The sequence below is a fragment of the Enhydra lutris genome, unplaced genomic scaffold, assembly GCF_002288905.1.
Source record: "Enhydra lutris kenyoni isolate GAN:26980312 unplaced genomic scaffold, ASM228890v2 scaffoldscaffold6, whole genome shotgun sequence".
NCBI lineage: Eukaryota > Metazoa > Chordata > Mammalia > Carnivora > Mustelidae > Enhydra > Enhydra lutris.
The window spans coordinates 39500204-39513394 of NW_019154090.1; the positions used below are offsets into that span (position 1 = coordinate 39500204).

The 13191-nt window shown below is 34.6% G+C and overlaps 1 protein-coding gene across 1 annotated transcript in view; it reads left to right on the forward strand.

The window, feature by feature from the left end:
- The window catches only part of LOC111141568 (MACRO domain containing 2), a 1949692-nt gene that overhangs the window by 461497 nt on the left and 1475004 nt on the right, over nucleotides 1-13191 (forward strand). Inside the window, exon 4 of the mRNA XM_022494211.1 lies at nucleotides 5950-5979. Within this exon, the coding sequence (XP_022349919.1) occupies nucleotides 5950-5979 (30 nt within the window). The remainder of the gene's footprint in view (nucleotides 1-5949; nucleotides 5980-13191) is intronic.

Here is a 13191-nt window from a genome sequence, read left to right on the forward strand (position 1 = left end):
ACAAACAGCAGGAGCTGTTAAGTATGCTAACATACAGGGCATATGTTAGGTTAGTGGTTTTGTGTTTGCTTTTGTGTTTTAAGATTACTGAATAAAATTTTGTTGCCTCAAAAACTGTCAAATCTAAGAGAACTGTTAAAAATAAGAGAAGTTATCTGATGCAGAGATGTCCAATATATGGCATGTCTGCTGCCATTTCAATTCTCTCTACCCTACTCTGACTGTGATCAGTATTATTAACTGATCATAGTTCTCTTTCCCACTAACCCTAGATTTAGCCTTAAAGTCTTTCTCAGATCAAGAGGTACTGACAGTCTTTTCTAATTAATAAATGAGGATTATTGGAAATTTGTTTGCTATCCCTGATAATTCTAAATTTCCTGATAGAAGATAAATAAGATAGTTGACTATGACTTATCCAAATCACTGAGGTATTTAGAAACTGAGACATAATTGAAATAGGTTGTCTGGCTCTTTCTATTAGCCTATACAGACTAAAAAGGATTTTGAGATATTATGAGGAAAAGCCCTTTAGGTGTCTGATAAACTGTAGCTTTGTCTTACTTTTCTAATGATGTATGACATGCATTCCATTTAGGAACTCCCAGTAATATTAGGAAGATTACTTATATAGTAATTTTATTTTTCATCATTTGATCCACAATTTAATTATATTTATGAAAAGATACAAATGGATGCACACACAAACATATATACACACACACACAGGGACATTTAAGATAGTGTTTTTAGAAAGAAGGTAGTTTAACATTCCCTTTGTGTTCTGAGAAACACATGAAATAATGATACTATTGGTAAGTGATGTGGTAATTTTTCATATAGGCTAATTCTCCCACAAAAAGGATTCCCTACATTGTACTATTTTCTGGTTTTGATAATTTAAAAGTGAATATACCTATAGAAATTTGATAATTTTCATTAAAAAATTCAAAACTGAGTGCAGTTGGAAGAAAACAATTTCTCAAAATCTCTAAAAAATTAATCATTTGGTGAGGATATGATAAGTAAATTCTCCATAATTGCCACTTTGAAATTAGATTTAAGTAAATCTGCCACTTTATCTTCAGTGTTTTTTTGTTTTGTTTTGTTTTGTTTTTGTTTTTTGCTTTATAAACAATGAAGCTGTTCATCTCACTGAGTTGTTATTTTGGGGCACGAAAAAGTGCAATATACAGATTCATTAACTTGTAATGGCTCGTTTTAGTTTCTCATTGAATCGATTTTTGAGACAATTACTAATTTGATTTTTTCCTCTACTTCTCTACTCTCTAAGTAAAAGGGTATTTTACTTAGGAAAATGTGAATAAAGATAGTGTTGGTTAGAATGCTCAGAAAAGAGATTTTTAAATCTTATTTTAGAAGTGGTGATATCATGCTCATAAACTTTAAATTTTCTTTGTTTCTTTTCTCCTTTTCCTTCTTTGTGAGGCTTTGAGAATAACAAGAGGCATGTCCAAAATTCCCTCTAGCAAGGGAATTAGGTAGGGACAGAAATACATAAACATACTTTGTACATTCTTAATCACTAAATATTTCCAAAGAAATTTTAAAAGTTTCTTTAACAATCTTCGATTTTACAGACAGAAAAAGGACCAAAGTTTGCTTTTTCCACACATTTTAGTAAACACATACCTCTAAAACAAAAAAGAAATTGGACTAAACTTACCAGGTCTTCCATTATTAGCAAGAATGTATTGAGAGCTTCTTAGATGCAGTCCAAACTATTAAACGCAGACCTTCTCTTTAGGGGCTTCCTATTTAATTGGGATGTAACTCAATCTATTAGAGATAATTAAGTAGAAATTAAATGACTATTAATTTTAGACACACAAAAGTCATTTCACTTTGGTAAAATGGAAGAAATATTCATCCACCTGGCCAATAAATGTTGAGCATCAGTTATGTTATATATAATAAGGTGTTTTGTGAAGGTAAAGGTAATATTTGAAATCCTGATAAAGGTTTGCTTTTATTTGCCTTCATTTATGTCACTTTTACTCAAGAAAATTCCCTTGATATTTTTGCTAATAAACGTTTCATTAAATTTTTTTTTTTTTTTTGAGAACAGAAATCGATGGGGCACTTGGGTTTCTCAGTCCTTTAAGTGTCTGCCTTTGTCTCAGGTCATGATCCCAGGGTCCTGAGATAGAGCCCTGCAACAGGCTCCTCCTTCTCCCTCTCCCATTCCCCCTGCTTGAGAATGCTTCCCCTCACTCTCTGTCTGTCAAATAAATAAATAAGTAAAATCTTTTTTAAAAATTGATAAAATAGGCTTAAATTTCATGAATTCTTTAGAAAAGTCATTACATGGATTATAGTTCTTAGAATTGCTTAGAATGAAATAAAAATATATGTATATATAATATATATATAATATATATAAAATATATATATTTTTCTATTATATATTTTCAAATATATATATTTGTGTGTGTGTGTGTGTGTGTTTGAGAGAGAGAAAGAGTATATTTTAGCACTCTAGATTAAGTTCTATTACATGAATAGTAATGAACATGAAATTATCTTAAAAGTCAGGGCACCTGGTTGTCTCAGTCATTTTTTTTTTTAAAGATTTTATTTATTTATTTGACAGACAGAGATCACAAGTAGGCAGCGAGGCAGGCAGAGAGAGAGGTGGAGGCAGGCTCCCTGCGGAGCAGAGAGCCCGATGCGGGGCTCGATCCCAGGACCCTGGGATCATGACCTGAGCTGAAGGCAGAGGCTTAACCCACTGAGCCACCCAGGCGCCCCGTCTCAGTCATTTAAGCAAGCTTCTGACTCTTGATTTTTGGCTCAGGTCATGATCTAAGGGTGATGAGATCAAGCCCTGTGTCGAGCTCTGTACTGGGTGTGGAACCTGCTTAAGATTCTCTCTCCCTCTTCAAATTAAAACCACCTTGAGATACCACCTTACACCAGTTAGAATGGCCAAAATTAGCAAGACAGGAAACAACCTGTGTTGAAGAGGATGTGGAGAAAGGGGAACCCTCTTACACTGTTGGTGGGAATGCAAGTTGGTGCAGCCACTTTGGAGAACAATGTGGAAATTCCTCAAGAAATTAAAAACAGAGCTTCCCTATGACCCTGCAATTGCACTACTGGGTATTTACCCCAAAGATACAAATGTAGCAAAAGGAAGGGCCATCTGTACCCCAATGTTTATAGCAGCAATGGCCACGGTCGCCAAACTGTGGAAAGAACCAAGATGCCCTTCAACGGACGAATGGATAAGGAAGATGTGGTCCATATACACGATGGAGTATTATGCCTCCATCAGAAAGGACGAATACCCAACTTTTGTAGCAACATGGACGGGACTGGAAGAGATTATGCTGAGTGAAATAAGTCAAGCAGAGAGAATCAATTATCATATGGTTTCACTTATTTGCGGAGCATAACAAATAGCATGGAGGACATGGGGAGATGGAGAGGAGAAGGGAGTTGAGGGAAATTGGAAGGGGAGGTGAACCATGAGAAACTATGGACTCTGAAAAGCAACCTGAGGGTTTTGAAGGGGTGGGGGGGTGGGTTGGGGGAGCCAGGTGGTTGGTATTAAGGAGGGTACGTATTGCGTGGAGTACTGGGTGTGGCGCAAAAACAATGAATACTGTTACGCGGAAAAGAAATTAAAAAAAAAAAAAAAGATTCTCTTTCCCTCTCCTGCTGCCCTTCCATGTCCCCTCCTGTATCTCTCTCTCTCTCTCTCTCTCTCTCTCTCTCTCACACACACACGCACACACACACACACACACACACACACACACACAGTGGTGGCACACTATGTAGAATGCCACAGTTTGGTAAAGTAATTCTATGTTGATATTAAAATGTGACCAGATACACTTATCTAGACATGAGCACACATTTGACATAAATTGACTTGATAGTTTCCCAGGACTGGGGTTCTAGTTCCTGTACCTATGCCTACTCACCTACCCTCATCTATTGGATAAGTGCCTAGTTAAACAGATGGACCTTGGGCTATGTTCTCAAAACAGGCGACCTCTATCTTTATTGAGCTAAACATTGGGTAAAAGTAGCTGCATTGTGTTATTGTGCTCCTGGCCATGATAATTTGAGTGAAAAGCTACCATTCATTGTTGTTTGTTCTTGGAAATACCTTTTTCTTTATGACTGAATATGTGAAGGGTGGAAGAAAACAGTTTCAGGGATCTGGAAAACGTACAGATAGGGAAGCAGTTCTCAGTGACATATAAAAATAAATAATTTAAAAAATTAATAAATAATCAGCAGGAGTGTGAAGTGCCATATGGTTTTATAAATGTAGGTAGCTGAGATTTTAGAAAATATTTGAATTAGCCAAGAGACGTGGGTTGATCATGGAAATTCTGCCATTCACTGAAGGGTGTAGGAACCAAAATAGAATTCACAACTTCTTTCCTCATGCCCTTGCAACAAGTTACCACTTTAACAGGTACAAATTTTGATTCAGTGCAGGACATTAAGTCCTGGCTACCATCTGTGTAAATACTATACACTCTTACTGTGAAATCGGATAGATTTGGGGACCTGAGTTTCCAGAATGGTAGAAGATTTTATGACATCAGAAGTGTGTTTTATTTATGGTTGATAAATGCCATTGCTATCTAGTTCATGTTTGTGGAAATAGTACTGAGAGGAAGGCAAAAGCAGCAATTAGATTGTCCTGTCCTTGGAAGATAATATGAAATAAGATTTGATGCTCTAATATTGACATACTGATAACCTTCAAAGGCATGTGTTCTCCATACTTTTTCATGGTATTCTCTTTAGTGTTGTATAAATTATCACGTAGTTAACCTCATGGAATTATGAATATGGGCATTTGTTGCTAAAATGATCCATTATTTATTGATGGGATCAGTAACGCTTAGGTATTTGCGTCTCTTAATTACGTCAATGGTTTGTGGACAGCACACTGAAGTTCAAGTTAAAGACTCCTACTTCTCTTTCTTAAATGATTTCTTTGGTTGTTTTTTTGTTTGTTTGTTTGTTTGTTTGTTTTTTGGTAGTTCAAGTTTTTACACAAAGAAAGAGACCCTGGATGCCACACACTTTCTTTATACTGTTGTAGGATTTCTTTTTTTATAATGGCATGAGATTATGCCTAGGATACATAAGAACTCTATGGAATAAAGCTCAGTGCAGTATGTATAACCTTTTGTTTTCTGTCTGTTATAATGATTAGATAAACGTAGGCATAAGGTTGTTTACTACTTCAGCAGAAACCTGCAATGGAACTTTATGAAGATTTGACCTCTTGAAAGAAATTCAAGTGGAATTATCTTATACTTTGCTTGTTATTTGGCTTCTATAAATCTGTGTGCTAGGATAATGTGTAACTATGTAAGAAATGGCACAATATTGTTTTACAAAAATGCTTTTCTTTTCCTCAAATAAAACGTTAGTGCTAAAAGTAATAAATCTGTTACTGGTTAAGGGTTCTTACTGCACAGTGTCTTAGGATAGCTTTATTTGATGATGTTTTATTCAAATTAATATTCTTTTATGTTACATTGTCCTTTGAAACCGCTGAATTGCCTAAATAACATTATTCTATCTCTACTTGATAAATCAGAGAATATAGAAGATTAATTTAGATACAGAATAGGAAATAAAAGAGTCACAATATGTACTTCATTTTATTAGAAGGCAATACATATAAATATAGTCATTTGAAGAGAAAAAAAGAGATAGTGAATTATTTTAATTTTCATACCATCATAAAGGAGTAATAAAAGCTATCCTTATATGAAAGTACATTGTGTGAGTCTTTGTGTATTTATGAGACATGATCACCACCAGCTTTTTCTTAAACTATCTGGCATATGATAGTTCTTATGTATTATTTTATGTTTTTTGTTTGTTTTGCTTTAAATAGTTCTTATGTATTATTTAATGTTTTTATGTTTGTTTTGTTTTAAACAGCAAACGCCAGTCTCCTTGGAGGAGGAGGTGGTAAGTCCTGAACATCACTTATTTTAAAATATATTTTTTACCACACCAACCCAAGATATTAAGTAAGTTCTATGACACTTTAAAGATAATTAATTTAGTTATAATTATTAACCACAAAAGTGATAATCTTCTAGAAAATAACTTACAATAAAAGTAAATACATTGGTTTGCCTTAATGTTATTTTAAGACTTCAAAATATGTGGAATACTGTTTCTTTTCTCCTCAAACTGTATTTTACTTTGGCACAAGCTGTAACAGCCCTAAGCTATTGAGACAAATACACATGTAGTAGGTGATGGAGTCACTTTTAACATAAATTCTAAAACAGTACATTTGGAGACTTGTGGATTTAGGTATTTTTCTTTTTTCGTCATAATGACTTTAAAAATATATGGCTTTGTAGTGTGAGAGCTTGATACATCAGCCACTTACTGTGACAAATAAAAAGATATTACTCTTGGCACTTTGCTTTTTCTTTTAACTTGTTTAGAGGAGAATGAATGAGATCAAATTGAGATGAAGAAGAGAGATTCCTATACTGGGAATTTTTTTTTTTATTACTAAAATCTTGGAGATGTTGAAAGATGAAAGTTTTCCTAGTCCATCTATATATAATATAGTAGGAGGAAAACTATACAATAGAATAGGGTCTTTTTCATTTAAGACCCAGATGGATATAAATTCATTTGTTTTCTCTCTTTCTCTTTTACTCTTCTTTTCCCTTTGCTCCCTCTTTTCATGTACATAGTTGCAGTAAATGTGATTGCACAGAACTTTAGGCTTTCAAAAAATTTCCTGGCTATCATCAAGATGTTACTGGGTAAATTTTATTTGGAAACTAAAATATTAATCATTGTTCCTATATAGGAATCAATAGATTTTTAGAAAACAGAATCCTGGAAATAGAAATAATAGAAAAACAGTTCAATCTAGAAAGTACTCTTTATATTATCATGTGTTAATGCACATTCTATGGCAGAGTATTTCTTGTCTTCTTCCTTAAATTACTTTAGAAAATATAAATTGATAAGATTTCTCATTGTAATTTTGGGAAATGAGAAGGGAAAATTTTCCTTGGGAAATTTTACTGGGAATATCCCAGGAAATTTTTATTTCTAGGTGTCTCTTGTCAAGAAGACATTATTAAAATAAATTGCCCATAGTGCTGATTTTCTTACAAAACAAAATATTGGTATTTTAGCAATTTGATGAATACTGTTAAATAGGATAAATCTGTCGCATGTACAAGTAGTCTAGATGTAAACTAGACTGGTTGTATGGTAATTCCATGGTGTCATCAAGCATTCAAGCTCTTAATTTTCTGTTCTTTTTTCCTAGTACATGGAACTCAGGTCCATGGTAGTAACTGGAGTAAATAAATGGCTCTAGCCATTATAGATATGGGGGTCAGGAAGAGTACAAAAGATGACAAAAAATAAAAAAAGATGGCCCCTAAAGATGGTCATTTTCTTTAAGTAGCTTTCTCTGAAAGTCTACATTAGCCTTAAACTTATCAAAGGGTCATTAATGGATACATGTAATTTCATTCCGGGAAGAAATGCACTCATGAAAAAGTGCTTAATGTTGTATTTTCTTTTCTTTTTTTATTCTGGCCAGGTTATATTTAACTAATACTGGTTATTTCTTATCCATGATACCTTTCTATTTAAAACGTGGTGATCTTAACTGCTTTACAAAGGGAATAAAAACAATATATTTTCATAGAGGAAAATCTCAGATACACAGGTTGACATGTGCCAAGTTTAAGTCTTTTGTTTCAACCAAGCGTAGATAATCACAAACAGAATTTTAAGGAAAAAACATGCTTGTTTCAAATGACCATGGTGGGGAAGGGGGAAGAACTTGGTACTTCTGGCATACAGCAGATGGGTATTAGGTCATCTGTATTAGAGGAAGGAGTGACAAGTGGAGTGACATACTTAAAAAAGTTCTTTTTTGTTGAAACCAAGAACAGGGTCAGGAGAAGTTTCTGCAGGTTATTTAGACCTCACTACCAGAGAGAGTGAGACTCTTTCTTTCCTTCTTTTTTCCTTTCTTTACCTCTTCTCTTCTCCTCCCTTCCCCGTGCCCCATCCCTTCTTCCCCCTTTCCTTCCTATTTGTTCTTTTCTTATAGAAGAAGAGTTGACATACAGTGTTGTATTAGTTTTAAGTGTACAACATAATGAGTCAATATTTACAAACATTATGAAATGGTCACTATAAGTCTAGTTATCATCTGTTACCCTACAAAGTTGTTACAATATTATTGACTGTATTCTCTATGCTTCTCTTCTCCTCCCTTCCCCCTCCCCCATCCCTTCTTCCCCCTTTCCTTTCCCCTATGCTGCACATTACGTCCTTATGTGTTATTTATTTTATAATTGGAAGATTGTACCTCTTAATTTCTTTTACCTATTTCATCCATCCCCTTACCCTCCTGCCCTCTGGCAACCATCAGTTTGTTCTCTGTATCTTTGAGTCTGTTTTATTTTGTTTTATTGCTTATCTGTTTTGTTTTTTATTTTATTTTTTAATGATATTTTGTTTTTTAGATTCCACATATGAATGAAATCATATGGTATTTGTCTTTGTTTGACATATTTTACTTAGCATACTACCTTCTAGGTCCATCCATGTTATTGCAAGTGGCAAGATATCATTTTTTTATTGATGGGTACTATTCTGTTGTGTGTGTGTGTGCGTGCATATATATGCACACACACACACATGATCTCCTATATTTCAATCCATTCATCTGTCTCTGGATATTTACATTGCTTCCATATCTTGGCTATTGTAAATAATGCTGTGATGAACATAGGGGTGCTTGTTTCTTTGAGTTAGCCTTTTCATTTTCTTCAGATAAATACCTAAAAATGGAATTGCTAGAAGTAGTGTTCTGTTCCCTAAGAAGGAAGGGGATAGTGGAGGATTTGATAGGCAATAAGTAGTTCCTGCCATGATGGGAAGGCAGCTACTGTTCAGAAAGCCTTGCCGTGCTGCTTTGTTTTTAATGTATGGAAATACAGTTGGTGTCCATAGAACTAACTCTAGTGTTTGGCCTGTATGTCCTTATGGTTCTTCTAATCTGTGTGAGAAGATAATATCATGAATGTTTAGCAGTGTCAAGAAATTCAGGAATAGGCAAATTCAGGTTTCTATTTACCTGAAGTATATACTTTACTTCTTCCTCTAGATCGTTGATTTTGCTAAAATGCAGTTTATGCCATAATTTCTAATTTCTGAATTCTAAAATTAGTGACTTGGCATCATCATAAAGATAAATTACAAGTATTTAAGATGGCTGTAATTTCTTTCTTTAAAGTAGGTCATTGATGGGTTTAAAATTATTTATGCACTTCTAGACATGTCAGGATTGCTCTAAAGTATGTCTGATTTTTGGAAAGCTATATTTAAAAATTAAATTTAAGGAATATTTTTAGTCCTTTCTGAACGGAATTTTGGTCTTCTGATTCTATGACAAATCTTTTTAATCCTGTCAGTGATGTTTATAAAATAGTACTTAATAATCATCCAATAAAGGACAATTGAATTGATGTAATTCTCTTGGATTTAATTGAGGTTTCCTTTATTGACTTGGATTAATATCTCTTCAAAAGTCTCTAAAGGGAATAATTCTTTGATTGACTGAACAATCTGATCAAGAAAATTTGACACTGCAGGAAAAAAAATAATGTTATATTAAGTACCATTTCTTCAGGCCCTCAAGAAGGCTTTGCCCCAATTGTATGTAAGTAGTACTTGATATTTAGACAAAATAAGACAAAATCAGTGTATATAAAATTAAATTATCTGTTAAATCTTCACATTTTGTTGTTCTTTTCTGAGTGCTTATAAACCAAGAAGAGAAGTTTCCTAAAAGGCGATTAAAAAAAAAAAAAAAATGGCCTCAATCATCCTCTCAGTTCTGATTTGAAAGTGAGAGAATCTCTTCCCATTGGTGTGAATTTTTATCTTTGGGCTAGAGGTTGTTCTTTCTAGGAATTTAGTGTCACTGACTGCATTCATTATAATGAACACTGGTGATGGGGTCACAACTACCTAATCATTTCAGGTGAAATGCTTGGTAAATTTGATCATCTCTGTCTTTATTTCCTGGATATGTTAAAAGCAGAGACAAATACAAATTTCTTACAAAAGTATGTGGCTGGTCTGTGATGACTGGATTCTACCTTTCAGGAAGCCTTTACATAGCCTTTGCATACCATTATAATGCTAAAAAAAACCCCTTAGAATTTGTAATAATTTTTTACAAGCTTTCTATCATTGCTACCAGTACTACCCTGTATAGCTAGCTGTTTGGCACATTGATATATAAACCAGATAATTTAGTCATTTTATTAGTAAGCATAGGCTATATTATGTGTGGTAGCCAGTAAGCCTAAAAATCTTTGTGGCTTAATAAAATGAGTTTTATTTATTGAATAGGACTGTTGGCACTCCTAACTATCCTATAGGTGGCAATACAGAGACTCGGGCTGTTTTTATCTTGTAGCTACACCATGTGATGTGTAGCTGCTAAGAATGTCACAAAGCAGGAGGAGAGAGCTGGATGATTTTGTGAAATATATTTACAGACCAGTTTGGGAATGTCTTATATCACTGCTGTTCGTATTTCATTGGTTAGAATTCAGGCAGGTGATCCCCCAACCTAACTACAAGGAAAGTTGGGAGGAATGGAGTCTTCCAGAGTTTGCAGGAAGAAGAAATGGTGTGGTAAATACATAGCGACCATCTCTGCCACCGTGTTCAAATGAGATCAGTGTTTATTATTATTATTATTATTAAATTAATGGTGAGGAAAATGAAACTCTGGGGTATTTGCTGACTTCTTTGATGACGTACAGCTTATAAAGGGTACTTCTACTCTAGAGCTCTTTGTCTTTGCTCTGTGGTTTTTAATATGTGTTTGCTCTTTAGATTTGCTGTTTCTGTGTACAGGTAGATAACTGCTTACACCGGGAAAAATGAATGAGGAGATGGGGAAACATGCATTTGAGATATGGATGATGTTTTCCTTGGCTTATTTTCACAAGTCTCAAACGTAATTGATGATTTGAACATGCACACAATGGCAGTGTCTTATAGTATTTAGATTGTTTTGGATTGCTGCCCAGATTCATGTACCTTTTTTGTGTATTTAAGGTTCAGTCTTAGAATACACTGTATTTTAAATACCTGTTCACTCATCTGTAATAAGAATGTTTTACATGCACAAAGTCCTGTGGTACACTTTGGAATATATAATTTAAAAAAAAAAAAAACAACCTTTGCATTTAGCTTCAAATTATGTGAAGAAGCAGAATTAGGAAGGAAAATCAGATTTTTTTTTAAGAAAAAGAGTTGCACATTTTATTATTTAACAAAGGAAAATCAGAATTAAAGAGCTAATTCCTCAATTCCTTTAGATCATTACATTAAATAGATCAGAAGATAATTTACAGTCTCTTACTTTAGATAATGTTTTTTCTCCTCTTGTTGTCACAAAAATTAATGTAAGACCAGTAACTGCTGATAGAAACCAAATAGGACATTATTTATGGGATTTGCTTCCTTTACCACTCTGTCAAAGCTTCTGAGTGTTGAAACCTGAGACATAATATTAGACTTTTAAAGTAACATTTCCTGATAGAGTGGCAATTTAAGGTTGGGTTTTTATACAAAACTTAGTAGGACTGCTGTTTTAATCACATACACACATATATTTGTATCAATACTATAATTTTCTAGCTTATCCTGAGGTGACTCTATGGCAGGTTAATCTTAAAAACTCTAAGTGTAAGCAACTATCACTAAAGAAACACTCAGGCCCACCCAGATAGATTGTATAGGAAAGCCATTTTTCTAGAATGAGAACATAGCATATATTAACACCTTTACTATTTCCAAAGGCTTCTTGCTCTTTTTTGTACCCCCTTAGATTAGCAAGGTTCACTGGCCTTGGGTTAGAAACTGCTTCTCTGAAGTCTTTTATTTCTTGTTTGGACAGTACTATGTGCAGAGATAATTCCTTTTTGTTATTAATGGCCATTTATATGTTCATGCAGCTTGTGTGAGGTGTCAAAATGTATGCTTCAAAAGCCCTAAAATCATAAAACTATTTGGTGTTATGCCATCAGTGTTTCCTCACTCACCCATCATCTTTTTCTACATACAGACACACAGATGTGCAGATATTCATTCATTCATTCATTCATTCATTCATTCAGCAAATACTAGTTCAGTAACTACTGTGTGTCAGTTTTAATTATTGATTTGGCAATAAACACAGCCCTTTCCCTGTGACTAATCATGGTCCCTGTTTCATTGATAGAATTCTCCAGGTTCTTTCAAAGGTTTCAGGCATCAGATTTCTTCTTTAAAAAGCAGAACAAATATCTGGAAAACAAAAACAAAAACAAAAACCTCTTTTCATGAAAAATCCGATTTGTTACCAAGCATTCCCAACATGAAAAACAACTTATTTCAAGAGCTTTTTGAGTGTGTTTAAGTGGGTGTATTTTCATAAATTACTTTGTAAACATTCACAAGCAAAGTGGAATGCCTTCTCACCCTCTTTCTATACACCAATTGGATTTCCCCTGGCATATATCACTCCCCACAGAGATTCTGTGTTTTCACTCTTGTTGAACATTGAGATCTGGCCCAGGCCTTGGGCTTGCTGGGAGGAATCTCGGATAATGGTCAGCAGTGAGTGACCAAGGCTAGTGAAAGCAGGTAGGTTGTTGGGGTTGCCCCTGAGGTCATCAAGTGTGTCTGGCAGTGAGTTAGCCAGCTGGCCTATGCTCAGTAGGCGAAGGGGTCCCAGCCACGGGCCTGGAGAGTAGTCTCAGTCATGAGAAAGCAGCATGGCAAGAGAAACTCAGGAACCCTGGCCTTGCTGGTCTGCAGGAACCCAGTCTTAGGAGCAGAGCTATAGGAAGGGATGTGATGCTAAACAATAGAAATCAGGCTTAATCATAAAAAAAATGGGCAGAAGATATGAACAGACACTTCTCCAACGAAGACATACAAATGGCTATCAGACACATGAAAAAATGTTCATCATCACTAGCCATCAGGGAGATTCAAATTCAAACCACATTGAGATACCACCTTACACCAGTTAGAATGGCCAAAATTAGCAAGACAGGAAACAACCTGTATTGGAGAGGATGTGGAGAAAGGGGAACCCTCTTACACTGTTGG